The sequence below is a fragment of the Petromyzon marinus genome, chromosome 39 (genome assembly GCF_048934315.1).
Source record: "Petromyzon marinus isolate PM22_M1 ecotype Great Lakes invasive population chromosome 39, UKy_Petmar_22M1.pri1.0, whole genome shotgun sequence".
In the NCBI taxonomy this organism is placed as follows: domain Eukaryota; kingdom Metazoa; phylum Chordata; class Hyperoartia; order Petromyzontiformes; family Petromyzontidae; genus Petromyzon; species Petromyzon marinus.
In genome coordinates, this window is record NC_133705.1 from 8307030 (window position 1) to 8332092 (window position 25063).

The 25063-nt window shown below is 53.1% G+C and overlaps 1 protein-coding gene across 1 annotated transcript in view; it reads left to right on the plus strand.

Moving 5' to 3' along the window:
- Positions 1–944: 944 nt before the first annotated feature.
- DHRS3 (dehydrogenase/reductase 3) overlaps positions 945–25063 on the plus strand; it is a 29641-nt gene continuing 5522 nt past the window's right edge. The window contains exons 1-5 of the mRNA XM_032968319.2: positions 945–1446; positions 20031–20174; positions 20996–21115; positions 22145–22383; positions 23311–23436. Of these exons, the coding sequence (XP_032824210.1) occupies positions 1234–1446; positions 20031–20174; positions 20996–21115; positions 22145–22383; positions 23311–23436 (842 nt within the window). The 5' untranslated portion in view covers positions 945–1233. The remainder of the gene's footprint in view (positions 1447–20030; positions 20175–20995; positions 21116–22144; positions 22384–23310; positions 23437–25063) is intronic.

Consider the following 25063-nt stretch of genomic DNA (forward strand, 5'->3'; position numbering starts at 1 on the left):
AGAGAGACAAACACGGTGGGTTACATAGACACGGGCAGAGACAAACACGGTGAGTTACTTAGACACGCGGAGAGACAAACACGGCGGGTTACTTAGACACGCAGAGAGACAAACACGGTGGGTTACTTAGACACGCAGAGAGACAAACACGGTGGGTTACTTAGACACCCACAGAGACAAACACGGTGGGTTACTTAGACACGCAGAGAGACAAACACGGTGGGTTACTTAGACACGGGCAGAGACAAACACGGTGGGTTACTTAGACACCCACAGAGACAAACACGGTGGGTTACTTAGACACGGGCAGAGACAAACACGGTGGGTTACTTAGACACGCACAGAGACAAACACGGTGGGTTACTTAGACACCCACAGAGACAAACACGGTGGGTTACTTAGACACGCAGAGAGACAAACACGGTGGGTTACTTAGACACGCACAGAGGAGACAAACACGGTGGGTTACTTAGACACGCACAGAGGAGACAACGCTTAAGCCTCGGGGAGACAGAGAAGGGCGGTGGCACGGAGGTGAGCTGCTGCTGCTGGGGGTGGTGCTGGGAGTGTTGCTGGGGGTGGTGCTGCTGGGTGGGGTGGTCCTGGGAGTGGTGCTGCTGGGTGGTGCTGCTGCTGCTGCTGGGGGTGGTGCTGGGAGTGGTGCTGCTGGGTGGGGTGGTGCTGGGGGTGCTGCTGCTGCTGGGGGTGCTGCTGCTGGGGGTGCCGCTGCTGCTGGGGGTGGTGCTGGGGGTGCTGCTGCTGGGTGCTGCTGCTGCTGGGGGTGGTGCTGGGGGTGCTGCTGCTGGGTGCTGCTGCTGCTGGGGGTGGTGCTGGGGGTGCTGCTGCTGGGGGTGCTGCTGCTGGGGGTGCTGCTGCTGGGTGGGGTGGTGCTGCTGGGGGTGCTGCTGGGGGTGGTGCTGCTGGGGGTGGTGCTGCTGGGTGGTGCTGGGGGTGGTGCTGCTGGGTGGTGCTGGGGGTGGTGGTAGCGGCAGTCCAGAAGGGAGCCGCGTGGGAGGAAGGGCGCGGTTGAGGCTGCTGAGACAGACAGGGCGAGACACACACACACAGGGAGAGAGAGAGAGACACACACACGGACGAGGGGGGGAGGGGGGAGGTCAACTTAGACAACAATCCGACAGAGGAGAGAGAAGAGACGAGAGAAGAGAGAGGAGGAGGAGGGAGGGAGGAGAAGAGAGAGAGGGAGAGATACAAAGCAGGGCGGGCAGCGAGAGGATGGCGACGTGGCGGGGCAGCTTAGCCCTGCTTGCCCTGCTAGTGCTGCTCGCCCTGCAGACGTTCCGCTGGCTCCTCCGCGCTCTTCTCTCGCCGCTGTGGACCCCGACTCCGGCCCGGGACCTCTCCGGGGACGTGGTGCTCATCACGGGCGGAGGCAGGGGCATTGGTCGGCAGCTGGCGTTGGAGTTCGCGCGTCAAGGAGTCAGCAAGGTGCGTTCCATCATCGCCATCATCATCGTCAACAACAACAGCAACAGCAGCGGCATTATTATCAGCATGTTCCAGTAGGACGTCTCCCTTCCACTCCCCTCCTCCTTCCCTCCCTCCCTCCTTTCCTTCCTTCCTCATCATCATCATCATCCCCTTCCCTCTCCGTCTCGTCGTCTCTCTTGTAATTGGTAGCATGCATAAGGTGGTGTGCCCGGGCCAGCGTTGCCAGCTTGTTTTGGAGAAGTGTTGGTGGGTGATAGTGGTGGGTGGTAGTGGTGGGTGGTGATGATGATGGTGGTGGTGGTGGGGGGGTGGGGGAAGAGACAACTTAGTTGGGGAAATTCTTTGATCGGTGGAACCGGTCTGCTGTGAAGTGGGAACAAGGCAGAGGGATTCATTGACGAGTGTTCGACGCGGGGGCTCTTGCAAGACGTCTGGCGAACACGGATGAGGAAGAGTAGACCAAAATACGTTGGGCATTAGGGGAGGCTCTCTCCAGAGCTGCCTCTTGGTAGCGTGGAGCCCCCTTCCGACAGCAGGGCGTGAGCAAGGGAATTGCAGGACTGCGCCTGTCGATGAGAGTGTGTGTAATGCGAGTGATATCCCTCGTTATCAACCCGCACTCACCAGGGGGGTAAAGTATGGTCAACTCCCCCCAACCCCCCAATATCACCCATGACTGACAAGGCGTGGAGAAGCCCTAAACAATTGGTGGATGTGATAATGGGCTGGAATTTATCTTTTTTTTTAATCTTAAAACTCCAACTACATGTTGCAAGACGTCAGGTCAACGTTGAGGAAGAGGAGGCCAAATATTTTTCTTTCTGTCGTAGACTCTCTCTAGAGCTTCCTCTAAAGCAGCAGTGGCTTCTTCTGGAAGCAGCGGCGTGAGCAGGAAATTGCAGGGTTGCGCCTTTATCCTTCTTCTACAGGATCCTTAACACCTCAAACAGCGCCTCGATCTACGTATTGTCACCATGCGCGTTGTAGCACGCGTCTCCAGAGATGTTAACTACCTCGCCTGGTATACAATAGGTCATGGGTTCGATCCCGACCCTGACGTCTGCTGTATATTTGGAGTTTGCGGTCTCTCTCTCTCCCTCCCTCTCTCTGCTCCCCGTGGTCGTGTGGAATTTCTCCGGGGTCCTCCGGTTTTCCCCTCCACATTTAGAATCAACATCACGCGTTTCGAGTATTTGGCTGCTATGAATTTCCATATGACGATCAGCCACTTTGTTGGGCATCATTTATGGGCAGGTCGCTACAAAAAAAAGTTTAGTTTTAGTTTAGACGAGTATGGTCAACAGCTGCGTTATCATCACCCATGTTCAGTGCACTGCTGGATTAATGCCTGTCCAAGAAAGTCTAGTTTCCTCTCCACGTGTATGATACTAATTATTCAACTGACATTTTGTTTCATTTTACAAGGTAAGACCCAATGAGCTATGTAGCTCTTTTTATTGTCAGAAGCAACCTGGCCACAAACACAAGCTCGACGAAGTGGCTTATCGTGACGTGGGAACGTTTCGCAGCCAAACACTCTAATCGCGTGATGTTGTTGATTCTAAATGTGGAGGGAAAATTCGGAGTTAACCGGAGAAAAATCCACGCTAACACGGGGAGATAGAGACACGCAAACTTCAAATATTCAGCATGTGTCAGGGGTCGGGGTCGAACCCGTGACATCCTGCATACCAGGCGAGGTTGTTAACATCTCCTAGCCACCCTGTCGGCCCTTAATAAACACGACACTCATCATCATCATCATGAGGCCTCCTTTGAGTTGTGCGCCTTTTGGCGTCATCTGGTCCAACACCATGTGAGACTAGGCTCTAATAAAAGCTGTCTCTGGTGTGGACCAATCAATTTCAAGGACAGTGCCACATACATTGTCCTTGTTTGCATTCTGACCGCAGGTATTGCGGTTAATGCAAACATGATTCCTTGTGAAAAGGTGTCAGTTTTGTTGCCAGAAAAAAGGGTAAACACCCTATTTCAGTGTTGTGGCCGAAACGTCGTGAGAATATGATTGTGTTATTTTATTTTATCAATTTATTATTTTATTCTCATTCTACGTGACTTTACCGAAAGAACCAAAGAAGATGAATCCTTGCAGTCACGAAAGCTTTAAATCGAAATAAAACCCCTATTATTACGACACTCATCATTCATTGGCTGAAAACATCTCAGAATAAGAAGGCAACGTAAGCAGGACCCTCCTGAAAACGACTAAGTGTGGCTTTCCTTGATAAAGAAGTAAATTATTCAAGTATACCACTTTGTCTCTTGGAGGAAGACAAAGACCCACGAAGTAAAATAAAACAAAACAAATCTGGTGACAAAAACCTCCGAGTTGGCAACTGTGCTGTGCCCCCCTTCTCGCGCGCCCCCGCCCCCACATCCGTCGATTGTAATTCCTGTTACGGATCGGCGAGCGCCGCCGCCGCCGCTTTGGGAGAGGAGCCTCGCGATTGGCTGAGGGGCGCGCGCGCGAGGATTCGCTCGAGCCAATGGCGAGCGGGCGCCGCGCGCGCGTGTCCGTTGTACGGATTTAGAGAGCCCAGAGAGGGAGGGGTGGGTTGTCAGCTATCCCATGCTGGATTTCACTGTGATGATGATGATGGTGATGGCAGTAGTAGTTAGTAGTTCAGTACTGTAGCAGTAGCCAGGAGTCGGTCGTTAAATAATCCAGCCTCGCGCCCGCGCGCCGAGCTGCTTTCATCGCTTCGTCAAACCGGGGCTGCGTTCAATCCTTTGCCGGATGCCGCTCTGTTGTGGTCAGTCACAATCGTCGACCCACACCATCATCACATCATCATCTTCTTCCTTGCAGCAGCGACAAGTCTCTCGTCTAAAGCGCATTCGAGTCCAAGTGTTGCGAAGCCACCACGCGAGGGAGTAATAAATCAGCGCGCACGCGCGCGCGCGCGACCTTTTGTGATGAACATCGGGTGCGGCCTAGCGCATTTGTTGTGGAGCCGCGGTGTTTCCTAGCGGCCTGACCGGCCAAAGGGTCCGTTGAGCCCCGGTAGAGCCGACACGCCCGGCACCCCCCCCCCCCTCCCCCATCCAGCCCGTTACCTTCCGATATGAATACACAAACAGAAAAGGGACAATGTGAGCGGTTGTCGTGCGTTTGTCACATCATGGTGTGCGTGTGCGTATACATTTCTCGAGCGTGTGAAAGAAAAGCCGTTCCAGAGTACGGTTACGTTAATGCTATCGTACGGCCCTGTACGGCTAATGTCGGTCACCGTGGGACATGGAGCGAGCAATTCGGCTCGTTAAGCCCGGGGAGGCATTCATCCAGCAGTGGATTGACCGTGGGTGATGGATAACGCAGTGGCACCTGTTACATCATGACTACAGTACACGGCGATCCATTTATAGATACCCCCTACCTATATCTGATAACCCTCAACATATGACTCCATAATATTGGTTTTGATATCATTAAAAGGGAAACACAAAATGTATAATCGTCGACACGTCTGGCAATCGGAGAGTTGCGAGTTCACATCGCTGGTGGTTCGGAGTTTGACTCGGCCCATCGGCGCTTAATCAGGTACCACGTTGTGTGGGAAATCAGCAGTCGGTGCACCCTGTGGGGGAGGAACTCGCACACAGTCACAGGAATTTACAACCACTGGCTCAGTCGGGCCTCAACACGGGGGGGGGGGGAGATAAGCTCATTTGACCACGAATTTACTACTGGACGTCTGTGAAAAAGAGCTTTGTAGCTCATCGGATTCCTCCAGCACGAATACGACGTCTGACTTGTGACTTTCCATAAACGCATGAACCCCGTATTGCTTCGTTTAATGGGTACTACTGAAGCAGGCTATGTGCGACCAAAAAAAAGCTGGTAATGTTCACAATTATATAACGCTTTCAATAGTCGTGGCCGCTAAAACTTGAGTTAAATCGCTGATAACTTTTCGGCTGAGATGCTGCTGATGTTATTGCGTTCTTGAGTTTAGCAGTCCTCGCCACTGATGATTGCCACGCGATTTTAATGCGCCTTTAACGCAGAGGGGGTTTAAATAGCTTTTAACGTTACGTATATATAATCCCTTATTATTATAATTGGTCTGCAGTTTTGTTTTTGCTTACGGGCGCAGTACTGAAGGAATATTGATCCTTGGGGCTAATCAAGCAACACACACAGGATTGTGGTGATTAGTGACTTAATTGGTGGTAAATGTTTGTCTCGAAAGTTTCGCAAATAGAGCTTAGTTAAGTTGTGTAATGGATTTTAATTAAACGTTTCGTTAAGTTAGGCGAAAGCGGTTGCAAGAGCCTGTGTTTGAATGATTTATTATTATTACAAGTGTTATTTATGAAGTGTTTGGGAAGTTAAGCGAGAAAGGGTTGTGTTAAGGCGTGGTTTTGATTAATTAAGTTGTGTAATTGTAAATATTTCTGAAGTTTATATGACCTTGCTGTAACGGCTCTCGCTGGTTCAGCAGTTCTACTGCTGGATTATTATTTCTTTTCTGCCTGACGACGGCCGCTTGTGTTTTATTTTATTTTCTACCCCACGTGACTTTACCGAAAGAACCAAAGAACGGATTCCTACAGTCACGAAAGCTTCAAATCAAGATTTCTGAAGTGTTTTGGAACTGGTTCAGACATCTACCTATTGTTAACCGTGGCCGGGAATTGAACTTAAGTTTGCCGGGTTCACCAGGAGGTCTTAAGGCTATTCTGCCTGAATATGGTGTTGGTGATTTGTCAGGTAGTGCTTGGAGCAGGTTGTAAGAAGAAGGTGACCATTTGAGTTTGACTTTACAACTCGCTCTTTACCAATTACACCGTTCCACATTTTGATGGTCTCTCCGAACTCTTGCATTGATGTCGCCGAGGAGAATCAGCTTGTCAGTTGTTGGTGTGCTCTGAAGGATTTGGTTGAGTTGGCTGTAGCAGTAGGTCTCCTCGGTGTCTTCTTCAGAGTCCAGTGTTGGTGCATAGGTGTCGATGATGGTTGCATGTTGGTCTTTTGTGAGTTTCAGGCGTAGGGTCATAAAACGCCCATTGATACCAATTGGGAGCGCACTTAAGCTGTTGATGGGCATGTTGTCTATTGCAAACCCTACGCCATGCAGGCGTCGTTCATGCTCCGGTTTACCCTTCCACTTAGCTCGATCAGTTGGCCTTCATCCGCAAGACGGGTTTCGCTGAGGGAGGCAATATGGATATTAAATTATCTCAGCTCGCGCGCCACAATTGCTGATCGGCGCTCTGGACGTTGCGAGTTTGGGTTGTCTGTTAGGGTCCTGACATTCCACGAACCAATGTTTAGGTTATATTTCTTTTTGTTTCGACAGCAATTATTGATGCTTCCTCTGGTCGCGGTAAGCCAGACAGGATGTTGCTAGGCAGGCTATGTTTAGGGCACCTTTTCTAGCCCCCTCCCCATATGTGGGTTGAGCAGAGTGGATCCTTGTGGGCTGCTCAGTCACAGCTACAGCTGCCGGGATGCACTCCTGCCTAATCCGAGTGCATGACGACCTTCTAATAGCTGCCGCCTCGGTGCTAGGTTGTGACTAGGAGCTTCTCGCTGCATAGGCCTGGCCCGCTCTCCACTTGCCAATCGCCCAAGGGCTTTGGATATGTAGTGAGGTGGTGCGATGGCACAGTTTCCCTGGAGGGTGCCAGTGCGTGAATTAATGTGTCTGTTGCACACCATCTACCGCACGGGGCTTAACCAGGGACCAAGCCTCGGGCCAACGGCGTGGCAGAAAACCAAGACGATTGGAAGGCTTGTCCTGAAGCACCAGACATCCCGTGGCTCCTCCGCCATATGCCGTTGGCCATCTGGACCGTAGCTCATCCGCCCCACCGAGGTGGGCCGTTGGCCACTTGGTATCCACCTGGGATTTTATCAGGGTTTACTCCCTTATCCTAAGTGGCCAACAAGAGCCCCGCTAGCCATCGCGTTTCCAGGTGAGTCCAGACAGGCCTTCATGGTTACCGAACCACCCACCATACTTGACCCTTTCTGGCAATCCTGTACTTTACCGGTTACCACCTCCCATGACGTAGACGAGGGTTGGTTTTTTGGGAGGCTAACATGCAGTATTTGTACATGAAACATGATTTGGTGATGATGCTGCTGCTGTGTTGGCAGTGGTGCACACGCACAATAAAAAAATCTATAAATTAATCGATAACACTGGTATCTAAACCTGCACTAGACCACTACTAACTAGGTCGACTCAGCCGAAAATATTGTTACCTAATACCTATATTTTTTATTTTAGCAAGTAAGGCCCACTGAGGTGTGTATAGATCTTTTTCAGACGTGACCTGGCTGCAACTGATAGCTCAACGAAGTGGCTTATCAGGTGGAAATGTATAGCAGCCAAAATACTCTTAAACACATGATTCTGAATGTGGAAGGAAAAACCGGTGGACACGGAGAAAAGTCCACGCGACCACGGGGATCCCTCCGTTGTTGCGTGGATATCATATTCGTGGGGAGGAAACCAGAGAGAAAACACGCGCCTTCCTTGGGGGAGGTATTCATCCAGAAGTGCACTGATCATGGGTGATGATAATGCAGCTGTCGACCATACTATTCTTAACTAAAATGTAACTTTTGTATATTTTAGCAGGTAATACCCACGAGCTATAAAGCTCTTTTTTCAGAAGCGACCTGTCCACAAATGATAGCTCAACGAAGTGGCGTATCATCATATGGAAATGTATAGCAGCCAAATACTCGGAACGCATGATGTTGATTTTAAATGTAGAGGGAAAAAAACAGAGGATCTGGAGAAAAATCCACGCGACCACGGGGAGAGATAGAGGCACGCACACTCCAAATATACAGCAGGTGCCAGTGTTGGGATCGAACCCACGACCTCCAGTATACCAGGCGAGGTAGTTAACATCTCCTAGCCACCCTGATGATGATGAGAGACACGCACACTCCAAATATACAGGAGCAGGCGTCAGGGTCGGGATCGAACCCACGACCTCCTGTACACCAGGCGAGGTAGTTAACATGTCGTGGGTAGTAGCAGGCAGTAGTGATTGCGTGCATGGAATCACCGCGGCACTCGTGAGACGACAGACGACGTGCGCTTAATCGAAGCTCGCAAACAACAAACAGCACTCGCCATGATGGGGCCCTTTGTCTCTCGAGCCGCGCACTTTATTCAGTTTCCATTTCAGTTTCATCCATTAGGTACAGCCCTGTGGGCCATGCGGCTCTTGGCTCGGGTGCAACTGGCAACAAACAAAAAAACACATGAACAAAGAAACATCTTCGAGTGACGACCTGGCTACAACAATGATGAACACCGCGGATGAAATGCAATTGCGGGGAGCGCCGTGGGTACACAATAACAATAACAACACGGAAGAAGAATAAAGCCAACCCCCGCGCGGTTGTGGTGGTGGTGGTGGTTGTAGTTGGTGGGGTGGGGTGGCGTGGGTGCTTGGCCTTGTTTTTAATCTGCCTTTTGGTAGGGATTATGTTGAGCCCTAATCCCGAGGCGCGACTTGTCACTCGCGCCCGAGGTCTTCGCGGGGTTAACACAACAGCGGTGATGTGGGTGAGGGCGGTAGCAAGCAGCAGCAGCGGCGGCGGCGGGGTGGGGTGGTGCCGGTCCTGGGCTACCCCTAGGTCGACTCAGCCTCAACCGAGTAGCTTGGTTGGCGGCGCGGTGCGTAAACATCGCCGCTTTGGAGACAAAGGTGGCCAGAGTGTGGTGCTGGGCACCTCGTCCCGTCGTGTGCCCTCATAGGTGCTCGTTCAGAGCATTTGCCCCAACGGTGTTAAGGGTATACGGGGGGGGGGGGTCTTTGTGCGTGGGTTGATGGGTGGATGGATGGTGGAGGTGAATGAGGAGTGGTAGCGGCGAGGGATGGTGAGGGTGCGTGCGTGGAGTAGTATGGGGCTGGTGGAGGTGAGGATTGTGGTTGGGGGTGTGGTGGGTGCTGTGGAGGTGAGCTTGTAAGGGGCCATCCATTTAGTAGGTACGCAAAAATCTGTCAAAACTTGACCCCTCCCTGTACGCACGCGGACTTTTTACCCCCCCCCCCCCCACCATCCTATTGAACGTCCGATATTTAATCCACGCAGAAACGATCAAGGATCAATGATATTAACGTGTTTAAGCAAACAGATAGTCCACCAACGGACTATCTAATTTGAAGGTCAATGTAGACAAATTATTATCGAGGCTTCATCCCCCCCCCCGTTCCCTATGCGTACATTGTCAGTAGACCCCCCCCCCCCTCCATACGCAAGCGAACGCATTTGTGTTAACCCCTCTCACTCCCTCCTCCATGCGTACTAAATGGATGTCCCCTAAGTGGAGTAGTGTGGAGTTGGGTGCTGCGGGTGTGGTTACTCTGTGGTTCGTGCGATGCAGGTTTTGTGGATGGCGTGCGTGGTGGGGTGATATCGTGCGGTTGGGCTTGGGGTGGTGAAGGCAGTGGGCGAGGATGGAATGTCTGTACGTGTCAGGTGTTGTGTGGGCGAGTTGTAAGTTCGGTCAGGTGGGGGAGTGTGCGTAGGTCCTGTTGCAAAGGTGTGTGTGTGTGTGTGGGGAGCGGTAGTGTAGCGGTTAGCGCGCTGTGAAACTAAACCTGTGACCCGAGCTCAATTCAGACTCACGCCCAACACCAGTGACGCTCCTGGGCCTCCCCTAGGTCGACTCAGCCTCAGAATGAGAACCTGGTGCGGTGTGTAAACATCTCCACTAGGGAAACAAAGGCGGTCGGTCGAGCGTGGGGTTGTCCACCCACTGCCTCGTGTGACGTGCCGGCCTTCATAGGTGCTCGCTTAACAGCACTTGCCCTAACAGTCTGTACAGGCTATACGGGGGGATCTTTGTATTGTAGTTAGTAGGAGAGGTATGGGTGTGAGTGATGTGAGGTAAAGGTGTGTACTGGACATGAATATGTTGGTGTAGTCGTGCGAACGAGTGGTGTGGGTAGTAGACAAGAAGGAGGTACGCATGAGCGTGAGTGATTTTATAGAGCGAAGGTGTAGGTGGGTCATGTTGCAAAGCTGTGGGCAGTTTGTAGGTAGTAGGGATGTGTGAGTGGTGTATGGGTGAAGGTGTGGGTTCGTTGTGGGCTACGCATGTGCTCAGATCGCTTGCGGGGTAGGGAGCTTGTTGGGGGAGTGGGGAGTGGCTCTGTTGTGTGGTGGGTAGGGTTCTGGGGTCATCCACAGGACGTGCTGTCACGTGAAAGATGTTTAATTTTTTATTTTATTTCACATTTGCTTTTCCCACTACGTTCTATCGTCACCTCGCCCGTCATCTTTTGAGCGCTGCAATCAACGAGAAGCTCTTGTACAACAACATGCAGACCTCTTCAACTACCTAGAGACTGCTCTCTCTCTCTCTCTTCAGCCCATTCGGATAAACTACGGCCCAAGTTGTGTGCCTGTTTGCTGAATAAACACCCAGTGCTGGAAATGGCAAACTCCCGTACAAAGTTAAGTGTATATTTTTGTGTGCAAGTGGTGGCGACCAGGCTTGAATGAATGGATTGCCTTGTGGTGAGTTTAACTCACGCAGTTGATGATTAGATCCTGGTTTATTACTGCCTGATAAGTTCATTGTGAGAAAAAAAAGTCCCTACGGTGGCCTCAAGTAACATCTGAAATTCGGCACCGTGTCGGAGTTCCGCGGTTTTGCTGCATTAGCTCCCCTTTGCGTTTTCGGGGTTGTTGCCGTACTTTGTTCGGCTTGATATTCGACTTTTCGCCTCCACAAACTGGAGCTTCCAAACGTATTGTGGAGGAAGCTCCCAGCACGTGGAGCAAAACTTTTATTTTATTTTACCAGGTAAGGCCCACTGAGCTATGTGGCTCTTTAAAAAAAAAAAAGACCTGGCTATCACCAACGATCGCTGAACGAAGTGGCTTATCACGTGTACATTTTATTTTGAATACTCTGAACGCATGTTGGTTCGAAATGTAGAGGAGGAAACCAGGGGACCTGGAGAACAGTCCACGCGACCACAGGGAGAAAACGCAAACTCCAAATATACAGGTGGTGGCATCAGGGTTGGTATCGAACCCATGACCTGTATACCGGGCGAGGTAGTTAACGTCTCGCTACCGTGGCGCCCCAAAAAAACGTCAGGAAAGTTTGCCAAACAACACGTGGTGCAACTCAAAATACACATTGGAGAGGTTGGCAATGCATCTGTGGACACAAAGGAGTCTCACCTGAAGATTTTGAGTTAAAGCTTTCGTGACTGCAGGGATTCACATTCTTGGTTCTTTCGGTAAAGTCACGTAGAAGGGAAACAAAATAATAAAAATATAAAATCTTAAGATTTTTCTTGCTGTGGTTTGCACACCTGATGATGATTGCTTGTGTTGCAGTCGAAACGTCGGGAGCATTTTATTGTTTTATATTTTTATTATTTTATTGTTTCCCTTCTACGTGACTTTACCGAAAGAACCAAGAATATGAGCCTCACCTGGTTAAACAAAGGACATCTGTAAATCGGTGAACCCAAAACAAGTTTTTGCGTACGTCTTATTAAGTCAATGGGATAATCTCACCAGAATTAAATATTACAAATGTTAAACAAGTTCTCCTGCATAATTAATTTCTCCTGCTACTCTTGGTTAACTGGGTGTTTTTTTTTTTGTCTCAGTGCGACTCCGCGAGAATTGGACTTTTCCATTCAATATCTTAAGATTCCTAAGTGCGTATGTTACCGTAAAACCCCGTACAGCGGGGAATTCGCATTTTGCCGAACCAGGTCATCTCAATAATTAAATAAATCCGCGCAGCCTCCACCGCGGTCTTAGCGCATCCCCAAGAGAGCGTGAAACCCCCTCCACCCTTGCCTTCCACGTGTTGCGAGCTGCCTTACAGCCCCGTGATAGTAATATGGTTAGCATTTAAATATCGTGGGGTTTTTTTTCTTTCACCCTATAACTCCTCTGTAGCATTTCTTTGTACCGAGTGTTTATTGCTGTATTTAGCGCATTGTTAGAATGTCTGGCCAGCGTAGAAGAGAAGGCCAAAATACCCGATTGGTGCTCCTCTTAGAGCTCTGTCTGCAACGCGAGGGCCCTTAGAGCGAGCGAGCGAGCGGATAAAAGAAAAAGCAGCCGCGTCATTAACACGGAAGGGTGCAGGATAATAAAGACTGGGTCACTCGTTGCTTAGTTAAACACCATTCGGGGGGGGGGTCGATCTGCTTGCTTGTTCTTCATCGTTGTTGAGGAGCTCACACACGTGCACACGCGTGCGCATGCGCGCGCCTCCCGCTCCCACCGTGCTGTCCCTTCTTCTGCGTTCTTACCGGGTGAAAGCTGAGTGCCGTAGACTGCAACGTGTCCTATGCAGTGTTAACCCCGCGAGCCCGTTTAGTCATCTCCCCCGGTGTTATCCCGAACGTGCTCTCGGTGTCGCGTTTAAGAAGACGGCAGGATCCACCCGGAACTCTCACAGAGGAGAGGGCATCCATTCGTGTTAGACAACGAGCCGCGGAAGCGGATATCACGGAGCTACCTTTGAGATCCCTTCTTCGAGTGGGGAACACTTTCCTACTCGCGCAGTAACGTTCGTCGCGTGACCATGAAACCAATATTTTCATTCTAAGAGCTGGAATTTAGCCAATTTGCTCCCAAAATCAAATTCATTAATGAGATTTTTTTTGTGAAGTCGTTCGTGATCAGACACAATAAACTTGTGGCACTCACTGATTTAATCACAGGTGGCGGCCTGGAATCGAACCCAATATTCTTAGCAGTGCCAGTTTACCTTCCTGATCTCTTATCCACTTCAGCGATGATAATGTTAAGGAATTCATAAATGAAGCAATTTGTTTAATCTGTGGCTACACACGACTGGAAAGGGGAGTAGAGGGGAAGGGAACGGGAAAGGTGCGAGAGAAAGAGAGATAAAAAAAATGACGAATAAGAGGAAAACGACGACAAAGAAATAGAAAAACAGGCGAAAAGGGTCAATAAAAGTTGTAAGTAGGAAGGATGAGGCTACAATAAGGGGCTCGACGCTTCTGCTACTGCTGCACGTACCAGAGTCTGTTTTCACAGGGGGCGGCGGCTGGGAGAGGGGAGTAGCTCAGAGCGTGGTTGGCCAGACAGAAGTCACATGACTTATGGAGGCTTGAGCTCATTAAGATTGAAAGATGACTTGCTTATCTTTTCTCTATTTTGTACTCCTGTCGCTGTTGTTGTAATGTTTCCTGTTGTAACTTGCTGACCCGCTCCATACTTGAGATCTGTGAAAAAGAGCTTCATAGCTCATCGGATTTCTCCAGTATGAATAAAGATTCTGAGATTGTGAGGTTGGCCAAGTGGGTGAAAGGGGGGGGGGGGAACCAGTGTGAGTGGGGGGACAGCGCATACAGGCTTGCCCCGGGCATGTTGGGACATGTTTGGCAGGTCAAATGTAGCCGCTGTAATTCTGCACTTATCTGCAATATATTAAACTTAATTTGTCCGTCTGTGAGCCAGTTTGGCACGGCGCTTGAATAATGTTCTTCGTGCAGAGTCAAGTGACGGTCATTCTGACCTGAAGCAAACAGGAACCCATGGTGTTGATGATAAGCAAATGTATGAACTAAAGTCTTTGACCTCGATGACAAAAAACATTTCATAGTTAAAATTCTCTACCTATTCCACTGATTAAAAAAAAAGTTGTAATACGCCAGTTTACGTCGGAGATGCATTCCTGAACGGTGCGACGACGAATTATCGAAATGACGTCAATCTGAGCGGTGTACAATCGGTCGGCGGTGGAGGCGAAGGCTGAGAAGCGACGGATAACGAGGAAGGACGGACGACGCCGTCAGTGGCGTTAAGTGTGTGGGGATTGAGGCGACGCAAATCGCGCAGCGGTATTCATGATAATAAAGCGACGACGTATTTGCGAAACGACGTGAAAGGGGGAGACGTAAGTCGGGGTATTCCTCGGTTTAGTTAGGAGGGAATAGAATTGTAAAACATTTTTTTTTATCAATCGTACGTATGGTAGATTTTCAGTCGTTGGGTAAACTTGACAAGGCCGAAAGTGACCGGGTGGTGGAGGCCAAAGCCCAACAGGGGTTTCAGGTTGCTCGTGCAGGGCATTGTTTCATTTATAGGATTGCGGTATAGGAGAAGCTTCACTCTGTGTATAGGACGGGCAGCCACCGGCTATTATGAAAACATTCCTGTTCACGAATGGACTAGCTCAACGACATCAGGCAAGATGCAGTAGTTGTATCATGAATGCACACGCACGCCAGAATCACTGTTCAGCCAAAAGTCTGTTCTCCTATAACGCGTGTTTTCATAACGCAAATTGGATATAGTGCGCTTGAGTGAACAGGACTACGTCGCGCGGGTAGGAATAAGCGGTTGTACGGCTGCCTTCCGGCGTAGCATCACATGAGACGGGATGCTGCTGGATGCTTCTCGATGCTACCCACGTGCCTCAGTCTTTGTTCAGCCTGCGTACGCATCTCACGTGTGCTTCACGCTGTATTTTATCATTCATTGTCATGCGGTGTCCTTCAGGAGCGCAACCATCACCGCCGTTATAGGAGAAGCGACTGTGATGCCCTTCCTTCATTTGCCCGCGTAAGCCAAGGGTCTCAAGATTATTTGTTGCCAGGAGGGTCCTGCAATATTGTGATGATGCTTTTTCTTTACTTCACGTGGGAGGAAACGGGCTGGTGGTGGGGGGGGGGTTACCCTGGGAGCGGAGGTTCAGACATTAACGCGCCATTGATGTTTAGCCATGGCCGGGAACGGAACTCAGGGCTGCAGAGTTGGTGGCTCACTGCGCCAATCGTCTGACCATTGCAACTCAGGCTGTCACTGGATTCACGCCCATGCCGAATTAGTTTAGGGCTTCCCAATTGTCTCATCACGAGCCCTCCCTGAAACAACATCATCAATATCAGTCGCCTTTTATTAATCCACTGCTGGATGAAGGTCTACCCTGACGGTTGTGCGATGCAACGCTCCAGCCACAGGCCCCGTGCACGCGGACCAAATTCATCGCTCCGTCTCCCCCTCGGTGGACGCCCTCGCGGATATGCTCCCTCCCTCCCTCGGCTGACGCTCCGTCACAAGTCTTGACCATCGGCCATCATCCCTTGTAGCGATGACACGTCCTTCCCAAGCCCAACTCCATTTGCAGTACTTACTGATGTTATTATAATAAACATGTTTAATGAAATATACTTTACCATCTGTATTATTATGAGCGCTATGACCGATACCCCCAATTAAGCCCTCGTATATTTCTCATATGAAAGAAATAACACCATTGGGAACGCATCCCCATATATATACGATGGTATAACGACCTCTTTTAATGCTGATTCGATTAGCGCTCACTTCTCCAGGAACGCATCTTGAGCGTTAAGCGGGGTCAACCTCTGCTTGTCTTAGCACCGTTTGAATTACCGTGTTCTCCAGGTTACAATATGCTCCAGGAAGTAAGGTCAAGCGTTACAATAAAATGTGTCTGGTCTAACACACATATACTGGATTACAAGAAGCACTCCAAACTTTTGCTTTAAAATTCAACGGGGGGGGGGGATCGGGGGGTTTTAAGCACATAATTCGGAAAATACGGTTTGCTCATGTGTGATCTTCCCTGTTGGGCTGCTGCTTGTTGAGTATTCGGTCTCTCAAGCTAGCTTTCGCCACACACTACTGTGGGCATCTTTAGGAGTTTAATCGAGCCCTCTGAAGAAACATCTGAAACATTTAGGCTGGCCTGCCTATGATCCATCCTGGTTTTAGCCAGACTGCATTGTGTGAGGAGCTCATCAGTAAGGAGCTCATCATTGAGCTCCTACGGCAGGCGAGGCTGTGCTGGCTGGGTCATGTAACCCACATGCCCAGCCACCGCATGCCCCATCAGCTTCTGTTTGGCCAGGTAGAGCGGGCTCAACGGGCGCGGCACGTGCTTCAGAAGAGATGGACCGATGTGGTACAGAAGGACGTGGAGCTGATTGGAGTTGCTGATGACTGGTACCAGCGGTGTCAAGATCGGCCTCTGTGGAGGAGGTTTGTGAAGGATGCTGCCGGGGCGTTGGAGGCATTTGCTCTTCACCAACAATGGAGGGAAGAGGAGCGACCCTCACAACAACGAGCAGAATGCAGGGCGGCTAAAATCCATAATGTTGCCACAGCGGGGTGCACAGTTGGTGCATATGCCAGTCATCTGAGCCAGTCAACTCATCGCACCCGAGTCTGTTCCGTGACCTCCTGCCAGCGACGGAGCCTTTGACACTTCACGTGGCTTCAAAATGCACCTGGCCTGGCACAAGCGCCATGGTGACGTCGTCGTCGTCGTCGTCGTCGGTGGTGGCGGTCGTGGTGGTGGTGGTGCTGAAAGGTTGAGAGAAGAAGACGCCCAACACGCAGCTACGGCAGCAGCCCAACCCAGAACACCAAACCGCACTCGCACCGCAAGCGGCTGCGCAGGCGTGCGCGTTGTGCTCCGCGGTATTTGTTTAACCCGAAAGGCACAATGGGAATATTTGTAGCACGTCGCCCAGGCAGACAGACAGATAGACAGCCAGGCAGGCAGCCAGGCAGGAAGGACTGACAGTTCACAACTTTCGACCGAACCTTGGTAGCTTGTAAACCAGATCGCCCGGGACGGTAAACTTTTGAACCTTGAACTAATGCGAGGGTGCGCCTTGTCCTCCCGTTGCACCCAGCCCGTGGGAGGGAGTGGGGGCGGCATTGGGGGGGGGGGGGGTAGAGAGGGGGGTGGTGGTGGTGGAGTAAAAAAAGACATCACAAATGCTGGTGTTTATTTGCAAGGGATGATTTAAAGCCTCAGCGGCTCACAGCCATAGCCGAATCCAACCCCCCCAACCACCCCTCCACTCTCACCGTGGGCCAAGCTACACAAATAAACGAGCCGCACAGAGTTTATGGAAACGCGTGGGGTTGCCGGAGGGTCACGGGGGGGGGGGGGGGGGAGGGAGGCCGGGTTGGGGCGGCGCGGGGTGCTTGCAGCGGCGAGTTCAGCGAGGGAGAAAGTTGTCGCGGAAGGTGAAAGACGAGCGGGGGGAGTGAGCCACCGTGTGCTGTCCGTTACACTGCGGTGGTTCCGCCGCCGGAAAGTTCGAGCCCGTCGCTGACGCGTCGGCGCGCGGTAACCCTGTTGTTCGCAGTCCGCGCTACCGAGTTGCGTCATTGAAGAAGGTGTCGTGGGGAGGGAGCGAGGGCGGGGGGGGGAGTCGCCGATTTTTAAATGGTTGAGAGTAATCGAGAGCAAAGAGGTAGCGGGGCCGAATGGATTCGATCGACGGATTCGTCTCGGCTCGGGGACAGCCCCGCCGTGAGCTGAAAATAGACGTGCTCGGGACGTGTCCAACAGCGGGCAGTTCTCCGGCTGCGTTGTGGATTTCCGAAATGCCATGTTTTTATGGGATCATACAGTCATGTGCATCCGCCGCCATCGTCGTCATGAGTCATGATCGTCACGATCTATCCCAAACTACAGTGAAACAACACCCACGATCTCCAATCCTCTTATTATCCACGATCCCTCTTTAACTGTGTGGTCGCACCAATCTGGTCACCCCCCCCCCACCACCACCAGAGTCTTAAAAGAACAAAACGTTTGTTAACCTGTGGCCACCCAATTTAAAAAACGCCACAACCGTGTTTGTTAATTGATAGGTTAGTGATGGGGCTGGGAGGAGGCTGGTTGTGTCTCTTAATCATTTACGTCCATTCCACACGGCGAATTAAAGTGTCTCGAGAATTCAAACAATAATAATTATCTGAAAGTGTTGTTTAACCCAGGCTTCTAATTATAACCAGGCGAGAGCGCACATGGGAACAAGCGAAGCGTCAGCGGCTCGGCGATTGTTGGTCTCACGAGAGGCACGCAGCGGTCGGAAATTTTTGATGATCACGGTGGTTGTCGGGTCACTGGGCTGGTAGGCTGGCAGGCTAGCGCACTAGCGGGTTGATATGCTGGTGGGCTGCTCAATTGGCGCAATAGTGGGTGACTGAACTGATCAGCTGGCAGGCTTGTGGGTTGGTGAACGGGTGGGTTAGCGGACCGCTGTGTTCGTGTTTTGGCAGGGCTGCTAGGCTGACAGGCTAGTGCACTAGCGGGTTGATATGCTGGTGGGCTGCTGGGTTGTTGGAATGGTGGTGTTGGCGAACCACTGGGTTGGCGGGCCGGTCGGTCGGTGGGCTGGTGGCGTTGATGGGCTGGCGGGGCTGGTGGGCCAGCGAGCGGCTAATGTTCTCCGTTGCGTCGGTCACGCTGAGGGTAATGGCATGCTAATGGCGCCCTTAGTTGGCGGGGCCCAATTACCCGTGAACAAGGCGCCCCACCGCGCGCCGCAGGCGCGCATTGTGCGCCGCGATTGCGTGCGCCCATTGTGCGCGTACGAGACACTGTGCGCGCGTGTGTGTGTGTGCGTGTGTGCGTAATGGGGAGCGGTGCAGCGGTTAGCGCCGCTGCTCTGCGAACTCGGCGACCCGCGTTCGATTCCCGCTAACGGCCAACACCGGCGCCGCACGCACTGATTCAAGGATCCATTTCTGTACTGCCATCTCCCGAGCGTTTCGCAAGCCCTCGACCTGACAACGCTTCGACTCCCAGGCAGTCTCCCAGCCAAGTACTGGCCAGGCTCCAGCCTACTTCGCCTCTGAGCTCGGCCGATATCGGCACATGTCGTGTGTCGGCATCTCAGTGGAGAGATGTTAACTACCTCAATTGATATACAAGAGGTCGTGGGTTCGATCCCGACCCAGACGCCTGTTGTATATTTTGAGTTTGCGTGTCTCTTTCTCTCCCTCTGGTCGCGTGGATTTTTCTCCGGGTCCTCCAGTTTTTCCCTCCACATTGGGAATTAACATCACGCGATCAGAGTATTTGGCTGCTGTAAATTTCCACGTGACAAGCCACTTAGTTGAGCTATCATTTGTGGCCAGGTCACTTCTGAAATAGTCGCGATTAAGCTCACTGGACCTTACCTGGTTAAATAAAAAATAGTTAAAAAAAATAGTTAATGCGGTCATGGGCAGCCTGTCGACTACGTCCGTTCTTTCTATCTCCCAACAACGCTCTCATCTCCCATCATCCCTCCTGTGTCTTCTCTCCATAACTTCGATTGCCCACTGCCTCTCTCTTTTCATCTCTCGTCATTTACTTTTGTCTTCCATCATCCCTTCGTTTCTTCTCTCGTCCCATCTCTCTGTGTCCCTCGTGTCCATTCAGTCTCTGTCCCCGACTCTCTCCTGTCCCATCCCCTAATCCCATCTCCCCGCACCCCCCAAGCCACCCCCTTGTCTTTCTGCATAGCGGTGGAGCAGCGGTTCACGCTCTGCTCTACAAACCCGGTGACCTCGGTTTGATTGCCCCAACATAATTTACAATACATATACACTGCCACCAACATCGGGGGCAACGCTCTATCCCCGTACAGATGTAACAAATAATAAAGATTTACATGTATTTGAAAAAAGGCGCCTTCCACTACACCGCCTTCTCCTGGCGAGCCAGGGTATGGCAGCCCCCTCCCCCCCTTCACCAACTCTCATCCCCGCGCCCACCCCCCACCCTCCCTGTCTCCCCCCCCCTCGCCCTGTACAGGTGGTGCTGTGGGGCCGCACAGAGAGCTGCCTGCGGGACGCGTGCCACGCGGTGCGCTCGCTGGGCACCGAGTGTCACTACACAGTGTGTGACGTCGCCAACCGCGAGCAGGTCTACCGCGAGGCCCGCGCCGTGCGCGACAAGGTCGGGGACCGCGCGGGGAGGGAGGGAGGTCGCGGGGAGGGAGGGAGGTCGCGGGGAGGGAGGGAGGTCGCGGGGAGGAGGGAGGTCGCGGGGAGGAGGGAGGTCGCGGGGAGGAGGGAGGTCGCGGGGAGGAGGGAGGTCGCGGGGAGGAGGGAGGTCGCGGGGAGGGAGGTCGCAGGGAGGGAGGTCGCGGGGAGGAGGGAGGTCGCAGGGAGGGAGGTCACAGGGAGGGAGGTCGTGGGGAGGAGGGAGGTCGCGGGGAGGAGGGAGGTCGCAGGGAGGGAGGTCGTGGGGAGGAGGGAGGTCGCGGGGAGGAGGGAGGTCGCGGGGAGGAGGGAGGTCACAGGGAGGAGGGAGGTCGCGGGGAGGAGGGAGGTCACAGGGAGGGAGGTCACGGGGAGGAGGGAGGTCGCGGGGAGGGAGGTCACAGGGATGGAGGTCGTGGGGAGGAGGGAGGTCGCGGGGAGGAGGGAGGTCGCGGGGAGGAGGGAGGTCGCGGGGAGGAGGGAGGTCGCGGGGAGGAGGGAGGGGGTTCGAAAATTTGGAGTTCGCGGGGAGGGAAGTGTCTGATTGTGCTTGTGCTGTTGATGGTGCCGCTGGTGTTACTGCTGGGGCTGCGGGTATTGATGGTGCTATTGCTGCTGTCACTTGTGATGCTACTGGTGCTTGTGGTGCCGCTTCTGGGGCTGCGGGTACTGCTGGTGGCGCTGCTGCTGGTGCTACTGCTGCTATTGCTCGTGCTGCTGGTGCTGCTGCTGTTGTTACCGTACGGCTTGCGCTGATATTGCTGCTGCTGCTGCTGGTGCCGGCCTTGCGTGCAGGTGGGAGACGTCTCGATCCTGGTGAACAACGCCGGGGTGGTGCACGGCAAGCCGCTGCTGGAGAGCGATGATGACGCCCTCCTCAAGACGCAGCACATCAACGTACTCGCGCAGTTCTGGGTGAGAATGCTCATCATCATCGTCCTCCTCATCACCATCCTCATCATCCTCATCGTAATAACGTACACACCAATAATCCCACATCTCAGTACGGGCATTTGAATGATACGCAGCGTGAAACGCAGGGCTTACTAACACAACCAACACCACTACCCACCATTCGCCACGAAGTGACGGTGACGTCACCACGGCGTCTGTGCCAAGCCAGGTGCCCTTTAAGGCCACGTGAAGTGTCGAAGGCTCGCTGACAGAAGGTCACGGGACAGACCCAGCAGGTGCCATGGGTTGGCTGATGCACCGGCTGTACCCCTTACTGCGCCAACTTGCTGCATTTTGGCCGCCCGGCGCTCCGCTCGTTGTTTGGAGCGTCGCTCCTCTGCCCTCCATTGCCGTTGGAGGGCAACTGCCTCCAACTGCCCGGGAGGGTCCTTCACGGCCCTCCACCGTAACACACACACTGATACGCAGCGTGAAACGCATTTTACAGGGGAGCGACGGGAAGCAAGTGGAGGGGCAAGGGGAGGGAAGGGGAAGACGATTGCCGATGCGCTGTCTATCCTGGTCTCTTGGAGCCCTCACCTGCTTTAGAAAAACTACTAAACTAACTATTTTTTATTTTATTTTACTAGGTAAGGCCCACTGAGCTGTATAGCTCGTTTTCAGAGGGGACCTGGCCATCACGAATGATAGCCCAACGAAGTGGGCCTGTCATCACGTGGAAATTTATTGCGGCCAAATGTGCTCTAAACGCGTGGTGATGTTGAGTCCAAATGTGGAGGGGAAATAAAGCGGAGGGGGCCCCCGGGAAAAGTCCACGCCACCACGGAGAGAGACGCACAGAATAAATAGCAGCAGCAGCAGCAGCAGCAGGAGGCGTCGCGGTCGGATTTGAAGCCATGACCTCCTGCATACCAGGCGAAGTAGTTAACATTTCGCCGCCATGACACCCGCCACCCGCCACCCGCCACCCCCCCCCTCCCCCGTCACGTGACCCGCTGCGTCGTTGCCTGCGCGCGCGTTCCCCCCAAGACGCTGAAGGCGTTCGTGCGAGGGATGCTCGAGCGAGGGAGCGGGCACGTCGTGAGCGTGAGCTCCGTGCTGGCGCTCGCCGCCATCCCCGGCGCCACCGACTACTGCGCCTCCAAGGCGGCGGGCTACGCGCTGGCCGAGAGCCTGGCGCTGGGGCTGAGCGGCACGCCCGGCGTGCGTGCCACCACCGTGCTGCCCTACCACACGAGCACCGACATGTTCCGCGGCATGCAGCCCAGGTGCGTGCGTGCGTGCGTGTGTGCGTGTGTCTCCGTGTTAGCCTGAAGGTGCACCCGGCCTGGCACAGGCGCCTTTGGGGCGCGTCACCGTCGCTTAGTGGCGAATGGCGGGCAGTGGCGTTGGTATCTGTGCGTGGGGGTTCTGGCCTTCGTAGGTGTCCGTTAACAGCACTTGCCCCAACAGTCTGTTAAGACTATACGGGGGATTTTGCCTTTGTCTTTTTGCGTGTGTCTGGATGTGGGGAGCAGCGGCGCAGGAGTTAGCTCACTGACCTACGAAACCGGTGACCCGGGTTCGATTCCTGCTCACGGCCAACACCAGTGACGAATATCTGAACTGGTCCTGGGCCTCCTCCCCGACTCAGCCTAAAATGAGTACCTGGTGCGGTGTGTAAACATTGCCATCGGGGAGACAAAGGCGGCCGGGTGTGGTGCTGGCCACCCACCCCCCTGGTGTGTCTTGCTGGCCTTCATAGGTGCTCACTTAACAGTGCTTGCTCTAACAGTCTGTTGAGGCTATACGGGGGATCTTTGTCTTTGTGCATGGGGAGGTGGGGAGCGGTGGCACAGTGGTTAAGCGCGCTGCGCTACAAACCACCACCATCAGAACCACCTACGGCTCCACCACCTCCACCAGTACCACTGCCACCACCGCCACCATGACCATCAGCATCATCACCGTCCACCAGCACTACCACCAATACCGCCACCATCTTCGCGTGTCTCCGCCTATGTCCGTGTGTCTCTGCGTGTCTCCGCATTTTTTTGCGAGTATCCGTGTGACTCCGTGTGTCTCTGCAAGTCTCCGCGAGTATCCATGTGTCTCCGCCTGTCTCTGCAAGTCTCCACGTATCTCCGCGAGTATCCGTGTGCCTCTCTGCGAGTCTCCATGAGTACCGTGTGTCTAACCGTGAGATCTCTGCGCAGGTTCCCGTGGCTCTTCCCGCCGCTGGAGCCGGAGACGGTGGCCCGGCGCACGGTGCAGGCGGTGAGGGAGGGCCGCGCCTTCCTGCTGCTGCCCTGGACCATGAACTTCCTCATCATCATGAAGAGGTGCAGATGGAACTCTCTCACTCGCTCGCTCAATCGCTCACTCACTTGGTCGCTTGGTCACTCGCTCACTCGCGCAATCACTCACTCGCTTACTCACTCTCTCAATCACTCACTCGCAAATTAAATCGCTTGCTCGCTCACTCAATCGCTCACTCAATCGCTCGCTCAATTACTCGCTCGCTCGCTCCTTTACTCACTCAATCACTCGCTCACTCACTCTCTCACGCGCTCTCTCACTCACCCTCTGTAGTCCATTGAGGACTATAAGAATATTAATAACATGAGGTTGGCCCTGGGTGGTTCAGGGAGCAGAGCACTCAGCCTACACCCCTGAGAATCGAGGGGTTCACATCCCGTATTCGGCCGCCTGTGATTAAACCATTTTCTCCAGTGTAGTGAGTTGATGGTCACCAATGCCTACATAGGGAAAAAGAATAACCTAGCATGTTTTTTTTGTCACTTAATTCGGCAAATATTTCACTTTCCACCGACCACGCCGCGCAGTTGACCAAGCGTGGTGAAGTATGGTCAAACAACCGCCGTGACCGACGCCTGCATGATGAAAGCCTTCATCCAGCAGTGGATCACCGCGGGGCCGTACGTGAACACGGGCCCACCGCGGCAGCGCGCGATGAGTTCGGTCCCCACGCGACAGGTCTTGGTTTTACCCCCGTATGCAGTCATCGGTGAACCTGGCTGTGACGATGAACCTCACGCCGCGTGGCAATTTGGGTTTAATGACCACGAGAATTAATCCTTGCCCGTTCCGATGACGAAACCGGAAGAAAAACGAAAGCAAAATAACTTTTGTCGGAATCGAGGCTCCCGCTGCGGGAGGTGCCTGCGGCACAGGTTCAGTGCCGGCGGCCGTGTCGCTACGGTTCTGTGCGGGCGCCGCTACGCCTCTCCGAACAAAATGACCGCCGGGGGTCACTCGCGCATCCCGAGATTCAGCGGTGAACGGGAACCCCCCAGAACCCTGCAACTCGGAGTCGCCTCGGAACGGGCAAAGGGTTAACGGGACTGAGCAATCGCTGCATCGCAGTGTCCCGCCGTGGTCGCCGTTGACGCCGCCTTGCGAAGAGCAGCTAAAGGCGCAGCCCCCGCAGTTAACTGGCTCGCGCCTCTGCTGACGGAAGGGTCTCCACTGCTAAAGAGGGCCTCAGAGGGCACCCTCTCGGGAGTTGTTTGGCCTTTCTCTTCCATGTCTGCCCGACGTCTTGGGAGAGGTGGGAGCACCCACACTTTACCCCAGGGCAGGGCAACCTGCTTTAGTGTACGCGATTATGCTGCCGGGTGGATAGAGAGTGGTGGGGGGGGGGGTATGGGGGCAGGGGAGGTTTTGAAGAAACTTTGCAATTTATTCGACTGCTGTCGCGCCAGGAGACGGCAAAGAGCCCCGGCGACCTCTGGGTTGCAGGTCGAGCGTGCTAGTTCATGAGACCGGGCGGGCAGCACCAGAGGCCCCTTCATTTGCAAAGTCCATGGTCCAGAAATTGTTAAACAGACGCATCAAATTTTTTGACGATTTGTATTTTACCACGTAAGGCCCACTGAGCTACGTAGCTCTATTTCAGAAGCGACGTGGCCGCGAATGATAGCCCAACGAAGCGGCTTATCATCACGT